At 38.2% G+C, this 24,330-nt stretch overlaps 1 protein-coding gene across 2 annotated transcripts in view; it reads right to left on the reverse strand.

Moving 5' to 3' along the window:
* Positions 1 to 1,823: 1,823 nt before the first annotated feature.
* Positions 1,824 to 24,330, reverse strand: part of COL5A2 (collagen type V alpha 2 chain) — a 96,176-nt gene continuing 73,669 nt past the window's right edge. For both annotated transcript variants that reach the window (XM_079311371.1, XM_079311370.1), the window contains 33 exons: positions 24,248 to 24,301; positions 23,652 to 23,759; positions 23,141 to 23,194; positions 22,395 to 22,493; positions 21,708 to 21,761; positions 21,239 to 21,337; positions 21,085 to 21,138; positions 20,933 to 20,986; positions 20,385 to 20,438; positions 19,795 to 19,848; positions 19,422 to 19,466; positions 18,893 to 18,991; positions 18,039 to 18,146; positions 17,896 to 17,949; positions 16,374 to 16,427; positions 16,210 to 16,263; positions 15,136 to 15,189; positions 14,263 to 14,370; positions 14,104 to 14,157; positions 13,888 to 13,941; positions 12,678 to 12,839; positions 12,470 to 12,577; positions 11,468 to 11,575; positions 11,264 to 11,317; positions 10,829 to 10,936; positions 10,674 to 10,727; positions 9,310 to 9,417; positions 8,423 to 8,476; positions 8,027 to 8,134; positions 6,679 to 6,970; positions 6,357 to 6,544; positions 4,362 to 4,586; positions 1,824 to 3,549 (listed from right to left, as the gene is read on the reverse strand). In XM_079311371.1, coding sequence (XP_079167497.1) covers positions 3,403 to 3,549; positions 4,362 to 4,586; positions 6,357 to 6,544; positions 6,679 to 6,970; positions 8,027 to 8,134; positions 8,423 to 8,476; positions 9,310 to 9,417; positions 10,674 to 10,727; positions 10,829 to 10,936; positions 11,264 to 11,317; positions 11,468 to 11,575; positions 12,470 to 12,577; positions 12,678 to 12,839; positions 13,888 to 13,941; positions 14,104 to 14,157; positions 14,263 to 14,370; positions 15,136 to 15,189; positions 16,210 to 16,263; positions 16,374 to 16,427; positions 17,896 to 17,949; positions 18,039 to 18,146; positions 18,893 to 18,991; positions 19,422 to 19,466; positions 19,795 to 19,848; positions 20,385 to 20,438; positions 20,933 to 20,986; positions 21,085 to 21,138; positions 21,239 to 21,337; positions 21,708 to 21,761; positions 22,395 to 22,493; positions 23,141 to 23,194; positions 23,652 to 23,759; positions 24,248 to 24,301 — 3,084 coding nt within the window. In that variant the 3' untranslated portion in view covers positions 1,824 to 3,402. The remainder of the gene's footprint in view (positions 3,550 to 4,361; positions 4,587 to 6,356; positions 6,545 to 6,678; positions 6,971 to 8,026; positions 8,135 to 8,422; positions 8,477 to 9,309; positions 9,418 to 10,673; positions 10,728 to 10,828; positions 10,937 to 11,263; positions 11,318 to 11,467; positions 11,576 to 12,469; positions 12,578 to 12,677; positions 12,840 to 13,887; positions 13,942 to 14,103; positions 14,158 to 14,262; positions 14,371 to 15,135; positions 15,190 to 16,209; positions 16,264 to 16,373; positions 16,428 to 17,895; positions 17,950 to 18,038; positions 18,147 to 18,892; positions 18,992 to 19,421; positions 19,467 to 19,794; positions 19,849 to 20,384; positions 20,439 to 20,932; positions 20,987 to 21,084; positions 21,139 to 21,238; positions 21,338 to 21,707; positions 21,762 to 22,394; positions 22,494 to 23,140; positions 23,195 to 23,651; positions 23,760 to 24,247; positions 24,302 to 24,330) is intronic.

Here is a 24,330-nt window from a genome sequence, read left to right on the forward strand (position 1 = left end):
TAAAAGAAAGCCATAGAGGCTCTTACAATACTTTACAACAATAAGAGAAACAGTGCTTTTTGCTCTTAAACTGTTTTTAGACTCTTTACTTGCCTTTACAGAGAAGAAAAATCTTCCATTTTCTTGCTGTTCTGTGAGTATTAGCTGTGCTGTTTCTAGCTGCAATGCCATGTCATTTTCTTTGTTAGATTTCTGTGTTGCTTGGTACATTCTTCTACTGCATTTAATACTGCTGGTGCTCTACAGAATCTTTTTAGTGCTAAAGACTTAGAGCTGGTTATTTATCATAGTTAAAAGGAAGCTAGCACAAAGCAGGGAAGGAGTTTGGGAATTTAATTTCTAGATGAGCTTTCAATGAATGAATGCCAAACAAATATTGCAATACTGCTTTTTGGAAACCAAGAGAGGGTTTCTGTCAATATGGCAGTCCTGGGGTTTGTTTCTCCCTGAGGACAGGTCAGTTTTGGAAAACAGAATCAACTCTTGTAACTCAAATTTAATCTAAATGCAGCATCTGATCGTGTGTTACTGTAACCACTCTGTTATTTTAATCACTCTCAAGTGCCTTTTTTCTATTATTTTTGAAGGTATTTACTTCATAAATTACAAATTATTGGCTCATTCATTTTAGGTTCATTCACTCAAAGCTGTTTACATGAGGCTACTCCATGTTGCCTGGATAAAAAAATGCCCCCCCTCCCTTTTTTATTTTTTTCATTCATAATATGATTCTACAATACTTTGAGGAATGCATTAACAGGGAAAGAGGTGCAATGTCTATGTATGCTCTAAACACAACCTGTAGAAGAGAAAAGCACATCCAGCCACTTGCCTTACAGACTCAGTTCACTACCTGAGAGCTTGCACTTCAAAGCTGACTTTCCTTTAGTGATTCTCCAGCCCTGGTTTTTACCTCAGATGGCTCTTTAGTTCTTTTAGCTCTTTTTAGTGCTCAAGGCACCTGGCTGAGGAAATACAGCACACTTCATATGGAGATAGGGATGCAAAGAGAGACTTGAAAAGAAAAAGTATTTTTCATAATCAAATACTCTTTTCCTTCAACAAACTTACAAATTATTTACACTAAACACGGATTATAATACTCTGTTGATTAAATTAGAGATTAAAAAATCCAAACATAAATTCCAACCGTAAACCTGTCCTCCAAACGTTATTCATTTTGTGCATCTGGTTAAATGTGTAGAGATATAACACAGCCACCTTTGCTTGAGCATACTGCACCTTTACATTGCAGCTTGAAATTAATGCTATCTAAAACTTCTCTAGGAGCCAGTATGGTAAATTAACCCCTAAATCACATATTTATAGAAATTATTTCATACCAGTAAGAGAGAAACCATAAAGTTTCTGCATGGCAGTAAATCAAACAGGTAAAATCAGAATGAACCTGTCAACTTCCCAGTCCTTGCCTCTCCTGCAGGGAGATGCATTTGGACAACTTGGACACCTGCAAAGCCCCTGCCCCTTCAGAATGGGGAAAGAAAGGGAAATTCTTGCCTACTCCAGTACAAATGCAATCTTATGGCTTGTCAAGAAACTGTCTCCTATCAGTATTAATTCCCTTTGCCACTGTGGCCAAAATGGAATTGGCCAAATCACATTTCATTCTTGAATAAAAATTCTCTCTGGAGTCTCAAACAATATTATTTAGGTAGCTTTTTTAGGCCTGCCAATTTCCTACATACAATTGACACCTACCTGTAAAAACTGACACAGAAGGTACTTTACAAATACTCCTATACTTCTATCTTCAAAATATTTCACAATGCCTTGCAAATAATTTATGCAAACAGCAACCAAACAACAATTAAATACTTCTATTTTTAATTTCCTGGGAATGAACTGTTATGGAATGAACACACTGGAAGGAGTTTTACACAAAGGAAACCACTTACATAGCGAGAAGCATGTATTTAATTAAATGCTTTGCAAAGATACATGAAAAAAGCTATGTGCATGACTTTCTTTAGGGAGAGCCCCAGCTGTTTATTTTTCTTTTAAGGAACAAACAAAAAAACGTGGAGAGCACAGATGCAGTAAAGAAACAAAAAACCTAATTAAGTTTGTACCCACATACTTTACAAAATAAAGCATGCTGGAGGTACAAAACATTCTATATACTGAATGACCAACAAGTAAATGCACTGTAACATTGTTCTCTCAAACACTGTAAGCCTAACAGCTAAGCTCTGAGCATGACATTGACAGTAGGCATCTTTATTTCATCAGCCTTCTAGAGAGTCATTTAGCACCATCACTTTGTTGCTTTTTTTTTTCTTTTTTTTTGCCCTGCCTATCTCCTATCTTGAAATAACAACAGAAGCATAGCACCTTTTAATATCTAAAATAAAACCAGGAATATTAATTGCATCCCAACTTCCAGAGATGAGGTAGCTCATGCTAAGAAATGATGGAACTTTCTTGCCTTGACAATTCAAGGCCAGCAAGTCAAATTACTGGTGATGCACATCTGGATGTCAGCTAAAACCAAGGAATTTCTAAACTTTCTTTATTAGCAATTGATCTGGTATACATGTGAATGGTCTGCAACACACAGAAATTGGCACCATATATAAGACATCTGTATAATTTGATATGTAATGGCTTCTTAGATGGGCAAATATTGGAAAATCAACAAGTATTTGGTTTAAGACACATTCTGAAGATAAAGGATAATTTAATGGAATTACACAGATACATTGTGAGAAGCAAAATCTAGCCTTTAAAGTATATGGGACACCCCTACTGAAAACTCATATTTCCCCCAGTAATGTTTTAACTTCATAAATTAACCTTGGCTATGGATGACTCTTCCGACAGACTTACATAGAAAAGTGCAAGAAAAATAATGCCAAATTAAGATGGTCTTGTCTGAAGAGATTTTCTTCTACAAAAGACACAGATTTCTGTGAATGGCAACCACAGGAACATAAACTGGGGTGGAGGGAGTAGGTATGAACGAAATATAGCCAAAGATTCACAAAAGTGCTCTACTTTTCTGTTATTTAGTACACATCAAAGCAAAAGAAATAATCATTAGAGCTTTACATAGTTCCACATTAAACCTATCTATTTTGAATACCTGGAAACTTGAAAATAATTTGAAACAAAACCGAGGAAAAGGATTCATATTACTTTTAGAAGGTGGTCATCAATCCTCTTTAAATGGTACTAAAAAGTTGGTTTCAATCATTGAAAACGGAAGGTTTGTAAGTAAAATAAATATTCAAAAGGAGGCCGGGCATTTAGAAAGAGCTGTATATACAATGCTGATCCAATATCAGCCATTACTTCAAGAGTCTCAGGATTAACTTCAATCAGTCTAAGTTCATGTTTAATTGCTGCTGTTGCTGGGTAGTGTGTTCTATTCCCCCCTTGCTCTTACACAAAGCAAACTGGCCCAATTTCAATTCCAAATTCCTGGTCGGTGCTGCCAATGTCCACCGGTGCAATATCGATGATGGGTAAGCGTGCCACGTTCTGCGTTCTGTACTCAAAAACAGTCTTGCCCACATTCCCATTACGTTTCTAGAGGCAAAAGAAGAAAAAAAAAAATTAAAAATTAGGCCAGAGCTCATGTCAAAACCAGCCTGAAGTGCAACTGGTGAGTCAGCTGTCTGATTTTGCACCTTTGCTGAGTAACGTCCTGAGCAGCACTGTCTGCACTGCACCTGGGTTATTTCGAAATGTCTCTAATGAGCAGATCTATCAGACTGACATATCAGGGCTGATTTTTCTCTTATGCTGTGAAATCTATCTCTATGTGTTAATTACATGTGCATTCACCCATAGTTGTGGACTTACTTGAAAGCACTTATTTCAGGTGCAAGACTAGATTTAGGAATATTTTGCCAGTATTGGTCTTTGCTGAAACTGCTTTTGAACATGAAAAATCTACTACTTGCTGGTTTCTGTGCTCACCACGAAACTTTAAGGAGAGTTTTCCTTTCCAGTTTAGTCATAGCATCAGTGAGTTTCCTCCACAGTACTGCTTGCAATACTCTGGCAGACAAAAGTTTGTGGTTATCTCACCAGTTTGTGAGATTCCACTCAGAGCTAAACAAGTACTGGGAGATGCAAAATGCCAAGATATGTGTCTCAGTATGCTCACTAAGAAGGAATTTGCAAACAGCCTCTAAATAGTGCAGATTTCCGTTATGTGAAGCTAGAATTATAGAAAAAAACCCTGTTTGATCAGTTACTTCTGCAATTCATTATAAAATTCTTCAGCATTTGAATTACATCCTTGTGTGGATTTTTTTTTTTTCTAATTCAAGAGAGAAGTGAAAAGGTGCAAAAGTCCTTTTCCTCCCCAGCAAACAGCAAACCCCCCAACTTACAGAACAGCTGTCGTGCAGAACAGTGTATCTGAAGCGGCTGTTTCCCTCTGCCTTGATCTCCAGGTCATTGGCCCCTTTCAGAATCACAGCTTTTTTCAGGTTCTTCGTCTGGTCATCCATGTAGCCAACACTGTTTCTACAAAGGTAGGTGATGTTCTGGGAAGCTTCCTTGGACAGGAGGCGCAGGAATGTCATCTGAGTGACAGCTGTATCCCCATACACAAACTATGGAGATAAAAAATCAGGTCAACTTACACAACAAGAGAATTAAGAGTTAGCGAATTTAGAAACATCTGCCATTATTGTCATCTTTCACACATGACTAGTAGGAGCCCTATTACATAAAAACTAAGGGTCGTTTCTTTTGTAATTTGCTGCCAGTTGAGGACAAAGAAATTTAGACATTCTGTAATAGGAGAATTTTGGAGAATTTTGATCATAATTCCCTGCAACTGAACAACTCAGAGGAAGTTTGACCTTCACAGTTATACCCATTCTACCTCATTTCTGAAAGGGATTCTTACAAATGAAAGAGTTCATTAGAAGAGCCTTGAAGCAGGTAAGAAACACCAAACACAGAAAACTTTTTACAATTCACCTGATATATCACCAGTTTATTAAGTTGTTTTCTGTAGGGTTTGTATTGCACAAAGAAAGCTTGGCTATATAAAAATAAACTATACATTTGCCTATGGGTTCTTGTAAACTGATCAACTGGCATAGGAGTTTGACAAATGTTTCAAGAAGTGTCACTGTTTCTATAAAAAACAAGAAACTTTTCTACCAGTAAGATAAATCCTAAAATCCCTGAGGTTTTCTATTTTCTCCTGTCCATGTGGGTTTCATTTTATTCATGTTTTATGAATCATTGCAATATAAAAAACAACAGTCAAGAGTGTCTAAATATTTACACATTTCACTGAAACTGGTGAAGACAAAATCTTATTCACTGGTGCTGTCATAATGTATAAAGTGTAGTATCTCTGTTTAGTAATCTTGGACACATTTATTATTTAGAATCCATAAGGAGTGCACTGGATTATTATATAGCTCATACTAATAGTTACCAAAGTGTTTCAAAAGTACTGATATATTCCTTTTTAGTATTCCTAAAGATAATTTGTTCCTCAAAAAAGCATCTGCCTTACAAAGCCCCTCTGTCCAGCCCTGCAGGCAGCTAAAGTCAACTGAGATGTGTTGGGTCATGGCAAGGCTTTCTGAATTTAGTAATAAGGGAAGGCATCTCAAAAAAGCAATCAATATCACATCTGTTCTCAGCTGTTAAAGTTCTAAACTGTTTTCAGTAATCCAGTTGATAATAGCATTATTTTTTACACACCAAATATTAAAGATGATAATGCTCTGTTTGAAAATATTGTCTATGCTTTTGATAAACTAGGAATAAAAATGACAAAAATTACTTAATAAATTATATATTTGGCATAGGGTAAACTTCTGTTATTTATCATTAAGACTAATTTTGGAAGTTACCAGAGAGGAAAAACCTAGCAGAAAGGGAAGTGAAATTTTTTCTGCCTAGAGACTTATGGATTCATCATGGATCAACCTGACACATATGGTAACAATCATACTTTCATGCAAAAACAAATTTATAAAGTAACTTCCATAATTTTTAGCAATATAGTTATCCAAAAGGAAGATAGAATCCAATTAAAACAACAGGGATCTGGATTATGTATCAGGGTAGAAGTACAGCTGTTCAAGGACAAGATAGAGATTTAGCAAAAGATTGATAGAGAAGCTGATGTTTTTGTCCAGCAGTATTCTGCTTTAGCCAATCCTAGATGCATTAGATGCAGTTGCATTGGTTTTCACAGCTGTTCCTATCTTTATTATATGGTACTAACAGTCAATTGACTATAAGCCAGTCAATCAACAAGTATAATGCTCTGACTATAGCAGAATCTGCTCAGAGAAGCACATGAAGGCAACAAACTTCACAGAGCCAATTCTTACCAGTGACTATTTATTTACCTGTGATCCCCTGTTCATATCAAGGCCATACCAAACAGGCTTTAAGTCAGAGGCCTTGCTAGCCCACCATGTTTTGCGGGGCACAGTAGATGGGTTGGCAGAAATGCAGGTCTCCCCAGTTTCCATGTTGCAGTACACTTTTATAGCATCTTCGACACATCCTTGGTTAGGATCAATCCAATATTCACCTACAAAGAACACAAAGCGTGACTGTGTATTACAAAGATTTTAGCAGCAACAGGGAGGGCATAAGCAGAAATACATAGCAGCAGTGCAAGGCAGGCGTGTGCAGGCAGGGCACACAGCAGAGTGCGGCACGCACCGCTCCTCTTGGAGGGGTGGCACAGCTTCAGGTCGTCGCAGGTGCGCGCTGGGTGTTTCTTGGAGCCGTCGGGGCTGCGCATGGTCTCGATCTGGCTGCTCAGGGACTTGAGCGTGGCGTGGACTCCCGGGTCCGTTTTGTTCTGGTCATCAGGGGCTGCTTCATCCTCGGTAAACTCTGGTAGTGGATCCGCCATGGCATCGTCATAGTGGCCCATGATGTCACCAATGGCAGCGGTCAGGTGGCCTGGAGGCCCTGGAGGGCCAGGAGGACCAGGCTCACCTGGTGGGCCCTAGGGTTCAAAACAAAAAGGCAATGGAGGTCCAGTAGAGTATATACTATGCCAAATAACAGCAAAGCCTGCCACAAAAAAAGTCTCCCAAAACTTTGGGCCAGTCACTCTAAATCACAGGGAATAATTCAGATATAAAGAATTCACCTTTCAAAGAACAGGGAGAAGAGATGAGGTATGTATTCACTCTGCTTCGTGTCCTCTCTAATTGTCTTAATGCCTTAATGCTCAACTTTTTCTTGTTCCTGATTTTAAATTTAACAGCTGGAAAATGTCACCAAGGAATGCCCTCATTCCCTTTCTTAAACCATTGTCCCTTCTTGTTCAGATCCCCACCTAACAACTTTATTTCTTAAAACTCCTTCTTTCCCTAACTTGCCTCAGGATCATTTTCCTGGATGGAAAATTTGGCACTAGAAACATCTTTATATTTATCCAGCACAGTGCCGAGCTCTCTGGCCACAGAACTCTGGTCTTTCTGTGGGACAGAATCTACATCATCCTTACTTGAAAGAGCAAGTGTTTTCCTGATTAAAGTGGAGAAGTGGAGATACTGATAATTAGGAGAAATTCAAATGAAATAGGCAGAATATTAGCTCATGATAAACACAGGAAACACTGTGTCTTACCAGACAGAAAGTCAGCAAAATCTGCCTTCCTTTCCTTGCCCATTATTTTGTTCTGCCTCTTCCACAAAATAAGCAATATCAGTTTTTAAATTCTCCACATGACCACCCAGATCACTCTTTTCTCAAATTCCTCTAATTTTTTATCTTCTTTCAAAAAGTTTAAGTACCCTTTTCTGAGTATTTTTAATTGGTACCTCTGGAATATGCCTGGAGCATTCAGCACAGATTAGGACTCTTTCCAAACTGGGCTAACCAGTTTTTATCAGGAGTGAATGAACATAGTAGTGGGTGTTTGTTGGAGAAACTAACACGTTTTTTTTTATTTGTCTTGAGCTCATAGATGTTCAAGAAAAAAATGTGGTGGACTGTGGAAAAGAATCTGATTATTTGAAGATAACTTTTTCCCCCCAATTTCCCATTAATTTACCTCAGGTCCAGCTTCTCCCACAGTCCCTCTAACACCAGGAGGCCCAATTGGCCCAAGTGGACCAGGACTTCCATCTTTTCCAGAAGGACCAACTGGACCTGGAGGACCCTGGAAAATATAGGAGACAGATGGAATGTATTTTAGCATTTAATAACAAAGTTCTACAAAACAGCTTGTTATAAGCAATATCTTGTCAGGAAGCAAACTGATTACTTCTGCCTATTACCAAACTTTTTAAAATCACCTAATATAAAATATATTAGGATAATCACCATATAATACCAAAGTCAATCAAAGTCATTGAAGTAAAAGTGATTCAGAAATAGACATCTGAGCAGGAAAAAAAAAAAAAAAAACCAAACCCCAAACAAGAAAAACCTTAAAAGTCATACTCACCCGAGGACCAAATGGGCCTGGAATGCCAGGACTTCCCTGTTCACCAATTGGACCCTAAACAGAAGAGATTATCATATCATTGTGCCATTTAGAGCATATTAGTTTAGTTTTAAGGCATTAGTGTGTGATATAACCAATTGGGTATGAATACCATTAAAATGCACATAAACAATGGGGGTAGCTTTATCTTAATCCCTTAGGAACTTAATAAAATTTACTGGTGCCTGGCTGTAAAGCTGTTTCTCTAGAACAGCCCTGGTTTTGAGGTACTTATAATCAGAGTGGCTTACGAGAGTAAATGATAGTGCTATCACCAAGTAAAAAGGTAATTTGGGTGTTAGGGTCTTTTTGTTGCTGCTGTTCCTGTGTGTTGAAACTTCCAGCATTTGCACAGCATCAGTGAATAAATGTAATTTTTAAAAAGCAAGTTTTCCATTATATTTCCATTCAATTGACAATGAAATTGCAAAGTTCTTGAAAATATTAGCAAGACGTGCTCTCACAGTCCTCTTGGAATTTTGCACTGGATTCCTTGACTCTAATGAATTCAAACAGTGCTAAAAAGCATTTCACACTCTAAATTGCTTATCTGAAACTACCAGCTTTTGTAACCATTTTCAGCTGACAGGTCATTGACTGCCAGTGATTTGCCTTGCAAAGGGAACAAGAATAGGATAATGCACATCTTGCAACAACAGTTTTACCTCATCATGCAACAGTACTTTAAAATTGCATTAAAAATATTAGCAAGTACAGACACCAGGCCACTCAAACACCTTGTAGGGAAAAATAACTGGTTTGCTTTTTTCTGCTTTAAATAACTATGTTCCTGATACACTATTTAAGCACCAAACAAAGAAAATTATAGTAAAAGCAGAACAACTTACAGGAGGGCCAGGAAGGCCTTGAAGTCCAGTGAAACCCCTGTGTCCTTTCTGGCCCCTATCACCTCGATCTCCATTGTCACCTTTGTCACCACGAGGTCCTTGGGGACCCTGTAAATATCAATGATGAAATATAAAATTCTTACCTGAGAAAAAAACTCCAACCTCAAAATCCCCTCATTTGCTTTTAGACACTGCACTCAGACCTTCTTCCCTTCCAAAGCTGGAAAGATGATAACAACGCTGAGGCAGCTCCAACAATCTTAATTTTTTACTAAAGAATAAGAAAATAATTGCAAAAACTATGCTGTGCTTAGATACAGTTGTAGCAAATTTACTCTACTTAGCTACATAATGCAGTAAAAAATCCATAAACCTGTATTCATGATAATAAATAATTTAGAAAACAAATTTTGCCAGTATTCATATATTTATTTGCCTTACTGTATATGGCAAATGGTTTTTGTTGATGAGATTGAAATATTAAGGATCTGTCAAAAACTTATTCTGATAAAGCATATCTTCAGTATGAAATCACCCAGGCTGCATCTTTACTTCTCACAGCTTCTTTCACCTTCCTTATGATTAAAGTACAACTGAAGTTACACCCCCTAACTACAGACAACAACATCCAGGCAGCACAAATACCTTGCTCCTATTACTGTCACAATTTCATAGTTGTTAGTTTTCATCATTGCAAACTTCTTACACTGATTCAAGCATCATTGGAAAACGTGGCTGCTGTTTTCAATTCTATATTTCTCAGCCCAAATTGCATGCTAAATTTCCCAATGCCAGATTCCAAATAGTTTATCAATGGCATCATTGTCACTAACTACTCAATAAACTTTACTGTCTCTCAAATGACATCTGCTTCGGGACAGGAAACATTGTTTTGAATTTCCCAAGTTTGCAATTAATTTTCTGTTCAAGGCTTGGATTGTAAAAGACTTATGTAAAATAAAAAAGAGGAGTTTTGTTTATTTTCGTTTTCAGACTGAAGTCGGAAGTTCATGAGTTCAATTAAGGCCTTTTCCTAATGGGAACTGGTGATTTTGTTGTATTTCTGCCATTTTTATCTAAAAACATCCATTTTTGTTCAGCATTAATTTCTTTACCCCTTATTTAGACCAGACTCCAGCCATTTGCTAACTCATGTCCTATCATTATCCAGACAGCAATATGCTCCAAATAAAGAGGCTTCCAAAGCATCACTGGAGCATCCAAACATAAATATCCAAATTTGTGAAGCTTTGCACAAATGAAGCACAGGTGAAGCCCTGCTTGGCATTCTCTTTTGGGTTCAATTCCTCAACACTTTCCTCATGGCATCTCAGACAAAACCAAAGTGACCATGGACAACTTACAGGCAAACCTCTTTTTCCTGCACGACCTGGGGGACCCATCGGACCTCGGGAACCCTGCAGAGATTGCATACAGAAAGAATGTGAGGCAATGCACGAAAACCATACACAATCATTTTTTATAAACATAGTGGGGTGTTTTTAAAAGCCTCACTTACAGTTTCACCTCTTTGACCTGCATCTCCTGGAGGGCCAACAGGGCCTGGAGTTCCTGGACCTCCTGGAGAACCTGGTAAGCCTGCAGGGCCAGGTTCACCACGATCACCCTGCAAAGCAGAATTTCCACTGCTTATCTAAAGAGGATTGGTCTAGACCAAAGCAACAAAGCTGCAGCACTGCCAGTCTATTTTTGAGCAATTGCAACCTACAAAGATATTCCTGCTGCAAGAACTCAAGTCTGAGTTTGTGGAGGCAGATGTTCTTAGCCTCTTAGCCAGGCATCCTCAACTTTGAGAGGTACTATATTCAAAGCTGTGATACACTTTCAGAACAAGCTCTCCATCCAGGTTAACTGAATGAAGAGAAAATCTACAATAAGTCAAGAATCAAATGGGGATTTGCAGAAGAAAATTAAGAAAATAATATATTCTTACACGTTCTCCAACAGCTCCATCTCGTCCAGGAGTACCATCATTACCAGCAGGTCCCTGGAGTTACAGAATAAAAATAGAGCTATTGATTAACTCTGTAATCCTGTATTTCTAAAAGAGTTAGAAAGTTGTTCTCCACCTCTAACTTCAAGTCAAGGAGAACGACCATCAGGCTTTTCTTGCATGCTACAATGTTGAAATACTTACTTCTGGACCAGCTTCACCTACAGGTCCAGTGGCACCTGACTGGCCAATAGGTCCTGGGGGACCTTTGTCACCAGGTGGCCCTGTGGGACCTTGCTTTCCTGGAGTACCCTATAAAAGATGACAAATATCATATTAAAATTTTAATCACAAAACAAAGAAAGCACCAAAAACCTGCTGCCTGCCAAACTACTCATTAATCCAGACTGAAATATCATGTACATTTAAAAATGAAAATAACTCCTGATGTTTAAAGAAAAGGATCTTACAGAATTTGAATATGTATTTAATATACTTTGTATTTTTAAGAAGTTACTGATAAATCACTACATCTCATGTCATTTGTAATAAGTACGGTGTTTTAGATTACAGAAAAATATAATGTAGTTTGAAATAATTAACATTATTTTTTCTGTCTCACCATCAACAAACCTTGTTAGCCCAGAAAAATTTATGGCCAACTTTGGCTATAAAGTGACTTAATGGATCCAGTAGTAATGACAGATCCTCCCTACCAACCCTTTTACTAATGGTCTATTTAATTGCTTGATCTACCAACAAATATCTATAAATCTACATGAAAGTGAAGAGAGCTCTAGTAGCAATTTGGAAGGCTGTAGCTCACAATTTATGAAACAGTACTTACAGAGTATCTACTCATATTTAAGCAACCTATTTAAGCAATCTTTGGATACTTAAATGAGTGTGTGGAGTTGTTTTTATTCAGGGATCGAGTTTTAAGTCAAATAGGAACATTTTAGACAGAAGCCTTAATGCTATTACTCACTCTTAATTCAGGTTCAAACTTTCCATTATGGCAGAAACAAAAAGGAAGTAAACCTTCCACCTCATGCATTTGCATGAGATTAAGTTCTGTATTATTCTCTCTTTATTCACCCCTACAGCTGGAGTTTTCCAGCTTTCTGCTCATGCTAAGGAGCACTACGGTGCAAATACCCCACAGAAATCCCCAGGCAGGTGGCACATGGCCCCACCACTACTTACAGCAGGCCCTGGCAGCCCAGGCATGCCTCTCTCCCCTCGCTGTCCCGGCATTCCAACAATTCCTCTCTGCCCAGTGGTTCCTGCTGGGCCAGGGGGGCCATCTGGGCCCTGAAACCCACGGAGGAGAAAGCAGAGTCACTGTCATGTCAGCAGCAGAGAGCAATGAGAGCCAGCCTGGAGCTGGGGGAGGGACGATGCAGGGACGTACCGGCTGCCCGTCATCGCCCGGGTCACCCTTGTCCCCGGGGCCACCAGGAGGCCCAGTTGGCCCTCGATCTCCCACACGGCCATGAGAGCCTGGGTCACCACGAAGACCTGGGGGACCTTCTTTTCCTGGCTCACCAATAGGCCCAGCTGGCCCTGGGGCTCCCTAAAGAAATAAAAATATCATTACATTGGACCCTTTTCAGACCAGGACTAATAAAATTCTAAGGACTGTGTTTCAATTACCCACAAATGCACACTCTGAGGCTAACAAATGTGAATGAGCTAAAAGCTATTTTCATCTCTTTGATGATCAAATTCATGAAATGAAATAAATATCTCATCAAATTATGCCCAAGCTCCACCCATGTCCCCCCAATTTCCAATTCCAAACTCACTCCTTTAAAAGACACTATTTTTTGTTTCTCCCTTTTTTGTTTTTTTCTTTCACCTCAATTATATAACCACTACTAGAAAGCTCACCCTTGCCCATTCTTTCTAATATCATCAAGCTAAAGTCCATATCCAAACTTTTCATTTCCATGGTACAAATTAATGTTTCAACAGACCTTTGTTCATTTCTCAAATACTTTTAAAAGACTTCACATGTATATTAAGTTTTTCATAAACTTCACATTTGATAACCTTACAATGACTGCAAGTTGTTTTTTTCATCATAACCTTAAAAGGCATATGAAGGAGGACACAGTTCTCTGTGTGGAGCTCAACCCTCAACTTCATCCACAGCTAGTATTTTTTAATAGTCTTCCTGAAAATGTTTAAACAGAAGACATTTTGTGTTTGCAGGGGTTTTTTTTGAGTTTATTTTAATGGAACTTATGAGTAACCACCAATGAGAGAGCCCAGTAGAGGCTCTTTGTCTTCCAGTCACCACTAAAAGAACAAAAAAGTAAAATATAGAGGAAAATATAAGTTGGGTTTTTTTTATTTCTCTAAACAATCAAGTCATTGGAGCAATTTGAGCAGCAATTTGAAACCCTGTTTAACCCAATGGAAAGCCTTGGACCAATATCAGGCATTGGACCAAGCTGAAGACTAATGAACTTTACTTAACAATGCAATCAGTCACAGAAGTTCTCCTCAATAGCATCAGGCCATAAACATTTATTTTCCTCTCTTGCTTTATTTAAACTTCAGATCCTTGGTGACCATTTTATAAAACATACCTACTAGGAAAGTTATAATTAACTTACAGTAGGTCCTGGAGGCCCAACTCTTCCAGCAGATCCTGGGAATCCAGTAGCACCCTAAAAAAAGCCCATTTTTAATGCCATCTTTATCAAAAGAAACACAGCACTAGTTACCTCAAATGCTCTTGGCTGAATTAGTGAGCAAATCATATTTACATTACATAAAATTTCAGTATTAGATTATCTGCAGTCAGGTCTCCATACATAATATCTACTTACAGGTGGACCCTGAGTTCCTCTACCACCTTTTAGACCAGGAACACCTGGAGGGCCCTAAAAGGAAAGGAGAAAAAGAGGGATGATAGTGAGCACATAGAACTTTTTAAGTTAACGAGATCAGCCTATGTCAGGTTCTGTCATGATTTTAGTGATACTTACAGGGGGACCATGAGACCCAGAAAGACCCTGTGGTCCTGGAGATCCAGCATCTCCTTTCTGTCCAGGTTCTCCAGGTTCACCTTTCACACCAGGCTGACCATCAGGGCCCTATATGAAATAATATTTAGAAGAAACATCAGGGCAGGGAACACCAAATCTTTCCTAACAAAGTAAATCTGTAGAGAATTTCTAAAAAGGTAAAAAATAAAAAAAAAATACAAGGGGTACAAATCAGTACAGAAAACACTGCACTTGTTTAACTATTCAGCATGATCTTTAGAAGACTGCACGTGACATTTTCTAAACATTCTGTGAACCAGTATTTCCATTTTAAATATTTTATGTATCTAGCTCCCATTTTTCTTCTCTACAGATTTTCTATTTTCCTCAGCAGCTACAAAACAAACATTGTCTTTTTTAGGCCTTTTTTTCCACCAGGGGAAGCAGGTGCAGGACTGTGAAAGGGATCCTGAAACAGGATATTTAGGCTGTGGGAAAGCTTTGTGTATTCGAGTCCATCTGGTCTATCACCTCATTCCAGCCTTCACTAGTCATGGCACAAATCTTTGCTACCTTTAGTTTACACTTTTTAACTTCCCTCATTTTAATCTCAAAGGAGCAACAAAACATACTAATGAAAATATGAAATCTGGTGAGCAATTGCATAATCTTAACAAGGAAACCACTTTTCAACTGTCTAGGGTGCTTATTGGCCCTTTCCTTCACTTGATATATTGATGGAAGAAAGGAACAGTTCTTTTTGCAGCAAAAATGTGACTCCCAATCCAGAACACCACAATATTATTCATACTGAAGGAAATGAAGTGGGTCAAAGCATGAGCAAAGGAATCTCATTAGTGTTCCAGAACATACCGGGGGGCCAGCAAAACCAACAGCACCAGTTGGACCATTTTCTCCTCGGGAGCCCTGGTCAGAAAAATTGAAATAACTGTATTTAACAACCATCTTTCTGCAGGCAGTTATCAGTTACAGTTCAATATATCAGAAAGGATGTTAACTATTTATCATGCTAAGTGTCATACTTTTGCTCAATTAATCAGAATCAAATAATCTTTTAATCATAAAATAAAGGATGTTAGCCATGATTTTAAGAGCTGCCATGTGTCCAAGACTGTAGTGAGCTTTCAGAATTCAGAGATGGAAGGCACAGGCAAGCATTAACACAGTATTAGGAGAAATTCTGGTCACAACCCACCCCTTCCAGGGAGGGCCAAAGAGCACACACTTCATTCAACCTATCACTCCAATCACACTGGGGAAAAAAACCAGTAGTTCAAAGATGTACTCTTCTATAAGGTCACAACAGGCTTTGACTGAGCTTTCCACACAACATTTGCTTGGAAAAGAAGTAGTTGAAGGCTGCCAACTCCAGCATTCCCTAAAAGGGTGGAAGCTGCTCCAAATTATACTGGAAATAAGAGTGTTCTGATTTATGACAGGGGCATAATCAATTTCAAGCAGCATGAAGGATCTAGAAGGGCTGAGCTGCTAATTCCCTAATTGAAGTCAACACTTAAAATACTTCAAATCACTAAGAGATGGAAGATGACAAGAGTTACATAATTGGATGAACTAAGGATTACCTCTGTGCTTTGCCCATTAAATATTGTTTATGTGCAATGGTATCTGCTAGGGGCATGCTTTTAAAAACATTGACACAATTGTAAGTAGTGGCATAGTTTCAGGAGTGAGGTAAGTGAGGGTAACTCTATAAAGTTTGTCCTTAAACAAGTGTAGGTCACAGGAAGAAAATCTGGTAATACTTTTGCAAGGGCACAGCAACAAATCAGAACTTCATATTTGGCTACAGAGAAAGGGAAAGAAAAAAGGGAAAATATATCAGCAAATAAGAAAAATGCCTGGAGTTTGGATCAGCATTAGATATTGTTAACTTATACCAGACAATAACAAAGCATGTTTACTCACAGGGTTTCCACGAGAACCAGGAGGACCAACTAGACCTCGAGGACCTGGTTCACCCTTAAAGTAAAATGAAAGGATTTTATTTCCCAAGCAATTTACTAAAACACTTATGAAGTCTGATAATATTAAGAAACTTTAGTAGTGAATGGAATAAAAAAACTGTTTACCTTTTCACCAGTGGGACCTCCCGGACCCATTGGGCCTATTGGACCAGGAAGACCCTTTTGAACAAATTAAGATGACAGGAAGTTAGAAAAGTGATGATCCAAAAAAAGATAATTTAGAAGTTCTCATATATTACCATTCCCTTTTTCATTCCTTTGAATTATTCTACTTTATCTCTGGAAATTTCTTTTGTCTTCTTCATCTAAAATTGACTTGCATTTCCTCTCCCAATGACCAAACTCCCCACAAAAGATCTGCTTTCCTTCATTCTCTCTTTCTTCTCTAAGTTCACCATCAGATGTATGCAGTATTATAAATAAGGCTAATGATATTTTAAAAAAAAGCCCCAGCTTTTTTCACTCTCTTGAAAAGAAATCAAGTCTTTTTTCCCCACTTGCACAAAGTTCTGTTTCTCTTATATTAGTATTTAACTTTTTAAATTAATTTTAAACTATCCATCACTTTTTCTGAAGATTAACTGAGGTCCTACAAACTACTCAAAAATGTCCTTTATCTCTTCATAGGACAGGCAAACAGGTTACAAACTCCCCATCCAATCCCACCAACTCTATATAATGATCCTTCAGCTCACCATCACTTCACCTTTCATTAAGCTCTAAACATCCCTTACAATGACTAAGAACTGCTCTGTATCTTTGGATGGTGTTTGATTTAGATAACCGATTCCAGCTCAGAGATGATAACTTTATTAGAGCTTCTGTATAGTGGGGTTTCTCAAAAAAAGTTTTCCTCTTTAACACTAAGTTTAGTCCAGACAGGATCCTTGTATTTTGATTCTACCTCAGATTTCCGGATGCTTAGCAGCTAGTAGTCCAACTGGTTTGCACAACCCAAAAATCTCAGATTTGTTCTCAATTAATGTAAAAAGTAACTCAAATACCATCTGGGAAGGAAAAATGGTCAGTGCATGCAAAGAAAACCCAGTGCAATAGAGATTATTGGACAGTTGGTCTGTGCAGCAGTGTGCAATGTGTCTTGAACACATCTTGAGCAGAATAGAGACCTTATTAATGCAATGGAGATTCAAAACTTCCAGAATCGCCAACAGCTTACTGCGTATGTCAGGCTTAGTACATCTACAGGAATTTTCACCTGTGAAATTCAGGACAGATTATGGGCAGCTTGATGCAGACAATAAGGAGGCATCTGCTTTATTCCAAGACTAAAAGCTGGAAAGTTTGCTTTTTATCTATTCATCTCTGCTCATTTTTCCATATTTTTACTATAATCAACCTAGACAAATCTGTAATCAACTGTTAATCCTTTTTCTTGAGCTCTCAGCTCGCATTATTGATGATACCAAAAAGGGGCTTGGTACACAGGGGCTTATTGTGCACAGCAGTCCTAAAAACTTGAAAATTTGGAGGGTGAGGTAATGACTGTAAACCCATGACATACCATGATACCACTGCTTGTGTTTAACTCTACAAGCTGAGTACCCTAGCACAGTAAACAAACCTGTGTGTGAAGAGTAGGTCTAAAGAGAGTGACAGATTTACTTACTCTTGCCCCATCATTGCCAGCTGTACCTTCAGCACCCTTCTCACCTACGCCGCCCTATGGAAAACACCCAGAAAGTCCCAGTTATGGCACTGTGTTAAGGGACAGGTCATTCTACTCAAGAGGACAGCAATAAACAGACTTACTCTATCACCCTTAGGGCCAGGTGTTCCAGCAATCCCTCTCTCTCCAGGCATGCCCTGAAGGCCTGGTGGGCCTGGATCACCAGGTGTCCCACTAGGGCCTGGACTTCCCTGGAACAAAAAACAAGTCGTTGCCTATTCATCTGAGAAACATCTTTGTCTCCAGGCTGCAGAACATGTTGTGCCTGTGTTGAAGTCTCTGGGGTACAGTTTTAAGTAATAATTTTATCTGAAATTTGGACTTTATTCACATCCAAATACTTTTCTTTTCCCATTGTGTTACTCAGGAAGTTCAACTGTAATACCACAGTTCTTCCAGATAGATTAATATTTAATCAGTACATACTGGAGATGAAAAAAGACAAAAAAGAAGCTTGAGAATCTTTCTTCCTTGGCCTGGTTTAGTATAGAAACTAGGTACAGGTAGAAGTTGCCAGGGGAAGAGATGCTCATGTCTATTACAGGTCTCCCATACCTAGAGGCACTCCCTGCTTAACCTGACTGCTGACCTAATCACATCCATAGCAGGCACCTGCATGCAGGCATGAAGACTTCAGCATTTTCTTTTAACTGCTTAGCCCTGCCAAGTGTCTTTGTGTAAACTGGCATGGCTCTTAAAACATTGCTGGAAGGTTTTCTGCAGTTCAGAAATGGCTTTGCCCAGTTCTACTGCGAATTCTCAACATTTAAGTATGTTGCAATTTATTAACATTGTCATAATTGGAATTGTGTGTCCTTCCTTATACAATGGAGATGCCTTTCATATTAATAATAAAAAAACTCTCTCTTGTGTTCATGCAAATGAGCAGAATGATACATCACATCACTGCAGCAAGGCAAATCTCTACTCAGTTTACCTTTGGGCCATCAGGACCATGGCCTCCAGCCATGCCCTTTTCACCCTGGATTCCTGAGGCACCTGGTTCTCCTCTTTCCCCTGGATTGCCACGTTCTCCCTATGAAATGGAAGATTATAATTTATTTACAAGGCAGGGTAGAAATCTGGTAGACAAAATCCTAAATACATGTAAGGGTAGTAGAGCCTGTGAACAAATTCTAGGAGAGTTGATTAAATAAAAACTAGCTTTATGCTTTTACTGTTAGAGGTGGGGGAAATATGTTGCTCAGCAAACTAAAAACTCTCATTTCACAGCCTAAACCAAATCATTTAGTGGCTAGTACCCAACACTACTTCAGGAGCTACAAAATCATTAACGGTGATAGATTTTAAAGAATTCATCTTAAAACATATCCATATTTACCACTATTTTTTTGGTGGGGAAAAAGGTCAAATACTGACTTTAGCTGTTCAAGTCCATATTACACATCAACTTCCAACCTCAGAGAACTGTTATGAATATTTAAACTCTGAAAAAAACCACTTACCCTGGGGCCCAATGGACCAACTGCTCCAGGATCTCCAGGCACACCCTAAGAACAAAATTCACCATTAGAATGAAATCATTATTCATAACTTCATAGTTATGGAAATTAGAGACAAACATTTTTATTTCCAAAGTACTGTAAATGTAGATGGCCAGTTCTTAATCCTATCTGACAATGACAAGAGGTGATAGTCTAGCTCAGTCCAAGAACACAGATTCTCATAATTATTTTATGCCAAAGTAGTTCTCAGACAGCTTGCAGTCAATCAGTAAGTATTTTGAAACAGAGTTGGAAATTCAACTAGAAAGAGATGAAAATGTAAAAGTACTTCATAAATTGTATTCTTTTTAATGTTATGTTACACATATATTACCTGATCACCTGGCTTTCCTCCCTCACCTGGAGGACCTGGTGGCCCAGGCAAGCCCTGTAAAAAGTAATTAAAATGGTCACTAACATGACAGAAAGTTGTGTAAATCCAGACTTAACTAGGACAACAAGATCATGAATGTTGCAGTACACTTAGTACAAGAGCACACCCTCAGATATCCCCGAGGGAAAGAGTTATATGAAAATTGCACCGAAGTGTTTCCCCTCTCTAAATGAGATAGCAGCCCTTCCTTAACATTTCCAGGACATCCCAATTCTAAAAGTAAAGTTATCTATAAACAGACATTGATTTAGTTAATACTTCATTATCAAAACAATTATTTTGCTACATATTTGGAACCTTTTTGGAAAATCTTGAAACTAAAGCTGATTAACATAGAAGGTTTTCTCAACCTTTGCCAGTTTGGTTTAGTGCACACCTGATATGAAATTTATGGATCATTAATTATTCTGAACATCCTGCCTTAGTTCTGAAATTGTGTTGTATTATACACAATTGAATTTCTCCAATTAAAGTTCATAAAGACATGGTTAATTATTTTTTAATTTAAAAAAAAAAATGAATGCACATACCTGAAACCCTGTAGGACCTGGAGGGCCTTGTTCTCCTCTTTCTCCTGCCAGACCCTACACAAAAGAAAGTAATAAGTAAGCAGAAGACGAATATAGGCAGGCTTCACAATTTTTCTTTTCTCTGACTATGCATATTTTCAATTATGTATTTATTTGTTATACATGTTTACTTATCCCAGGGCAAGATGGCCTACCTAAAAGTTGCAATAAGATGTGTATCATTTCTTTAAAATCCTTTCCCTAAAGGATCTCTGGTAACAGAAAAACACTCAGTTCCATTAAAGCCAAGAAAGATGGGAAAATTAACTACAATAATTGTTTACTCCTTGCACTATTTTTCGTAGTGGTTAGTAAAAGGAATTAGACTACCAATATATATGTTAATACAAAGCTAGCAATTTTTCTAGAACAATTTTTCCTTTAAATATTCTTGGAATTTTTTACTTGGAATCAACAACTGGCATGAAGGTTGATAAGAATAGAAGCCAAAAGAGCAGTGAGTAGACAGAGGGCCAGGCAGGCAGGCAGAGAGGTAAAAGCTGACTTACTGGTGGGCCAACAGGACCAGATGGGCCAACTTCACCATCTTTACCAGGGGCTCCCTACATTAAAATGACAGGGGAAAAAATTTTGTATAGTGAACACATGTAACAGAAAAGCAGCACTTTCTGTGATCACCTCAAATAACAGCCACACTCACTCTCTGTCCTGGAACTCCTGCATTGCCTGCTTCACCAGCTTTTCCAGGATCACCCTAAATTGCAGAAATAAAAATGACTGGGTTTAGTTGTTTTTTATTCATCCATTAAAATATACAAAAATGGTTAAAATCAAACAGGGATTGTCATACTCACACTACTACCCTTTGGCCCAGGAAGGCCCATGCTGCCTGGCTGACCTCTGATTCCTATGGAACCTGCTGGACCTGGACGTCCATCTTCCCCAGGAGCACCCTGCAGAGATGAAGCATTTTCCACATTAATTTCTAAATATATTTATTCATATGAACTTATTAATTCCCAAAAAAATGCTATGCAATTATTAGAACTAAATCATGGACAAATAATTTTTTGTGCCCTTAAAGCAACTAGAAAAATATTTAGTTCAAACATTTAACAATGATGTAGCAGATGATAAGCAAGAGACACAGAAAAAACTAAACAAATGATATTGGCATTAATTTTGAAGTTAGGAATGTGAAGTGAACTATCAAAATGAGCCTTAATAAATTTACAAGTGTCATGTTAATAAAAGCAATTTAAGTGAGGTGAGACCTTTGAATTACTGTGACATTAACTGAAAAGACTTATTTTTGTCACTTACCAAGGGGCCAAGTTTTCCTTCAGGGCCCTGAACACCTGGATTTCCTGTTAAACCCTAAATGCAGGAATAGTATGGTGTTAGGGTTAGATTTATAATTCCGTAACAATAAAGATATATAAATAAATCCCAAAGAAATGCTCAGTTACTACCATAGCACAAACTTCTCTATGTCAAAAAGTCTTCATCCTTATCTTCACTTTATAGCTTCATCCCTCACTGTCTTTGATCTTACTTCTCCCTATTCTCAACTTTCTTGCTTTACATCTCTTGAGCTTCTCACAGGCACATCTTTATTCCTGCCATGATCTATATCACCTTTTACTGCTCCCTTTATTCTCTTTTCTGATATTTTGAATTGTCCTCCAATAATTTTCCTCAAAAAACCCCTAGTTGATACACATCACTCATCTTCTGCGTTATCAATCACCAATTTAATGAAAGTTGGCCTTCAATCCATGTTAACTGTGCTTTACACACACACTTCATTTGCATAAGCTGTTCTCAATCAGGGCTTTGTCTCCTGTGCTTCCCAACACCAGCAGGAAATAAAGACAGGTCTTCTGGCCTTTAGCTTCCCTGAAACCAGTCTGCCCTTGCATAAGACCTTCTGAATTCCCAAATATTCACTGCTGCCTTTCAAAAATGAAAGGTACCATGGATTATAGGATACTGGTATCAGTCCCTTACCCTTGCACCTGGAAGGCCAGGTTCACCAGGACGTCCAGGATCTCCCTGACCTCCTTTTGGTCCAGAAGATCCTGCAGGACCACGCTCTCCTTGGGCTCCCTAGAAAGAAGGTTAAATAAAAACAGTATCTTTTATTAAAGACATATTTTTGTAAAGTTATAAATCATTAATACTTTTACTGTTATTACTTTCCTAATTATTATCTTTTCTCCCCAAAATTATTACTTAAAAGTTGTGTCTTCCTCAAAGCATTTTAGTATCCCTGTATTTTTACCAAGTTAGGAATTTACAGAAGTACTAGACAAATCCTATGTGAGTCACTTCTCTGGAAGTGTTACAGCAGTTAGGAAAGCTAGATAAACCCATATTTTTAAGGGACAAGTCTAGGAAATCACACCACACACAAAGAATAGGAAATTTTTCACAGAGCCCCCTCCTACACAGCAACACATAAAGCAATGTAGGAGTAGAAGAGGTCAGTTCCTTATCTGTGCACATTTCAAAATGATGGAGCATTAAGACAGGGACAAGTAAGCAAAGCTGAACATCATGGGAACTGAAAGTGACTTTTCCCAAAAAAATTTTTGCCTCAAAACATTCAGACCCCCTTTTGCCATTTGTAAATTGAATCTGCTTTTTTGTCCAGAAGCAGACATTTCTAATGGAACACATTCTTGTTATATGTCTGGATGTAGGAAGATTTAACAAACTACACCATGAAAGATGGATACTTTAATTTAACTTACCTTTGGTCCAGGCAAGCCATCAGAACCTGGAAAACCACGGTTCCCAGGAGCACCCTAGAAAAAGCAGTAGATATGATACAATTCTCTTAATTTTTACATAGCTTATTATAAATAAAGGACCAGAACTATGAATTGAAGATTAGATACTTTAACTTGGGGTTATGACTTAGAGTGGTAAAAATATCAGTGTCTCATTCATGCATGCTGGACAGCTCCTTCTGTGTGACCAGCCTCATTGAAAGCAGAGATAAACAGTTGTACAGGTGTAGGAAAAAGTCTGTAGATGTGCTTATTCTATCTCCATCCTTTCTCCTACCATATTATCCTGGGCACTGAATCACCACAGGAAAGTATCCAGTGTAACAAAATAACACACAGCAGTAAGTACTGCAAGGAAAATAAGGTTTGACTACATTCACAATCAAGCTTTAAGAACAACCATGGGTAGGTCAAAAGGTTTTTCAGCTTAGCAGTGCATCTCTTAAGACATTTATTCCTCTAGATTTCTTACCCTCTCTCCAACAGGACCTGGTGGACCTACTGACCCTGGATCACCTCGAGGACCTCTTTTCCCTTCTTCACCTATGGGGCCAATGGGACCCTGGGGACCTTGTGGGCCCTAATGAGAATAAAATGCTATTTTAAAAATCATTGAACTTCACCATTTCTCAGGCATATTGAAACAGTCTGTCTTCTGGACACTATAAATATTTTTCCAAATAAAGGAGAAAAAACCAGTTAGGTTTTGGATCAGTTAAAAGTAACAGCTTTTCAGCATCTGCTTTTCTCTTTTACAATGTTTACAAGATAATAAACTGTAATGCTGAAGTTGGGCTGTACACTGCTTCTTGTAATCACCCACAATAATTTTTATTTGGTCAAACTGCAAAAGAGTCAAAATTCAGTGAGACTCTAATAGAAATTTTCAGAGAAGACAGTGGTATTTTGTCAATTATTACATGATTATTTAACTGGTGAGAAAAAAAAAAAGCTGAAGATTGGTTGATAAACCAACTCAAACTCTGGAGTGTCAGTTTTCTCCCAAAAGTTACATGGTTATAAGTCTCTGTGTTTCCCCTTCAACTTAAAAAGCATATGGTGACTTACAGGTTCACCTTTGGGTCCTGCTTCTCCCTTGAAACCTGGGACACCAGGGTCTCCCTAAAAACAAGCATATGAATAGCACCAGT

Source organism: Erithacus rubecula (assembly GCF_903797595.1).
Source record: "Erithacus rubecula genome assembly, chromosome: 8".
Classification (NCBI taxonomy): Eukaryota; Metazoa; Chordata; class Aves; order Passeriformes; family Muscicapidae; genus Erithacus; species Erithacus rubecula.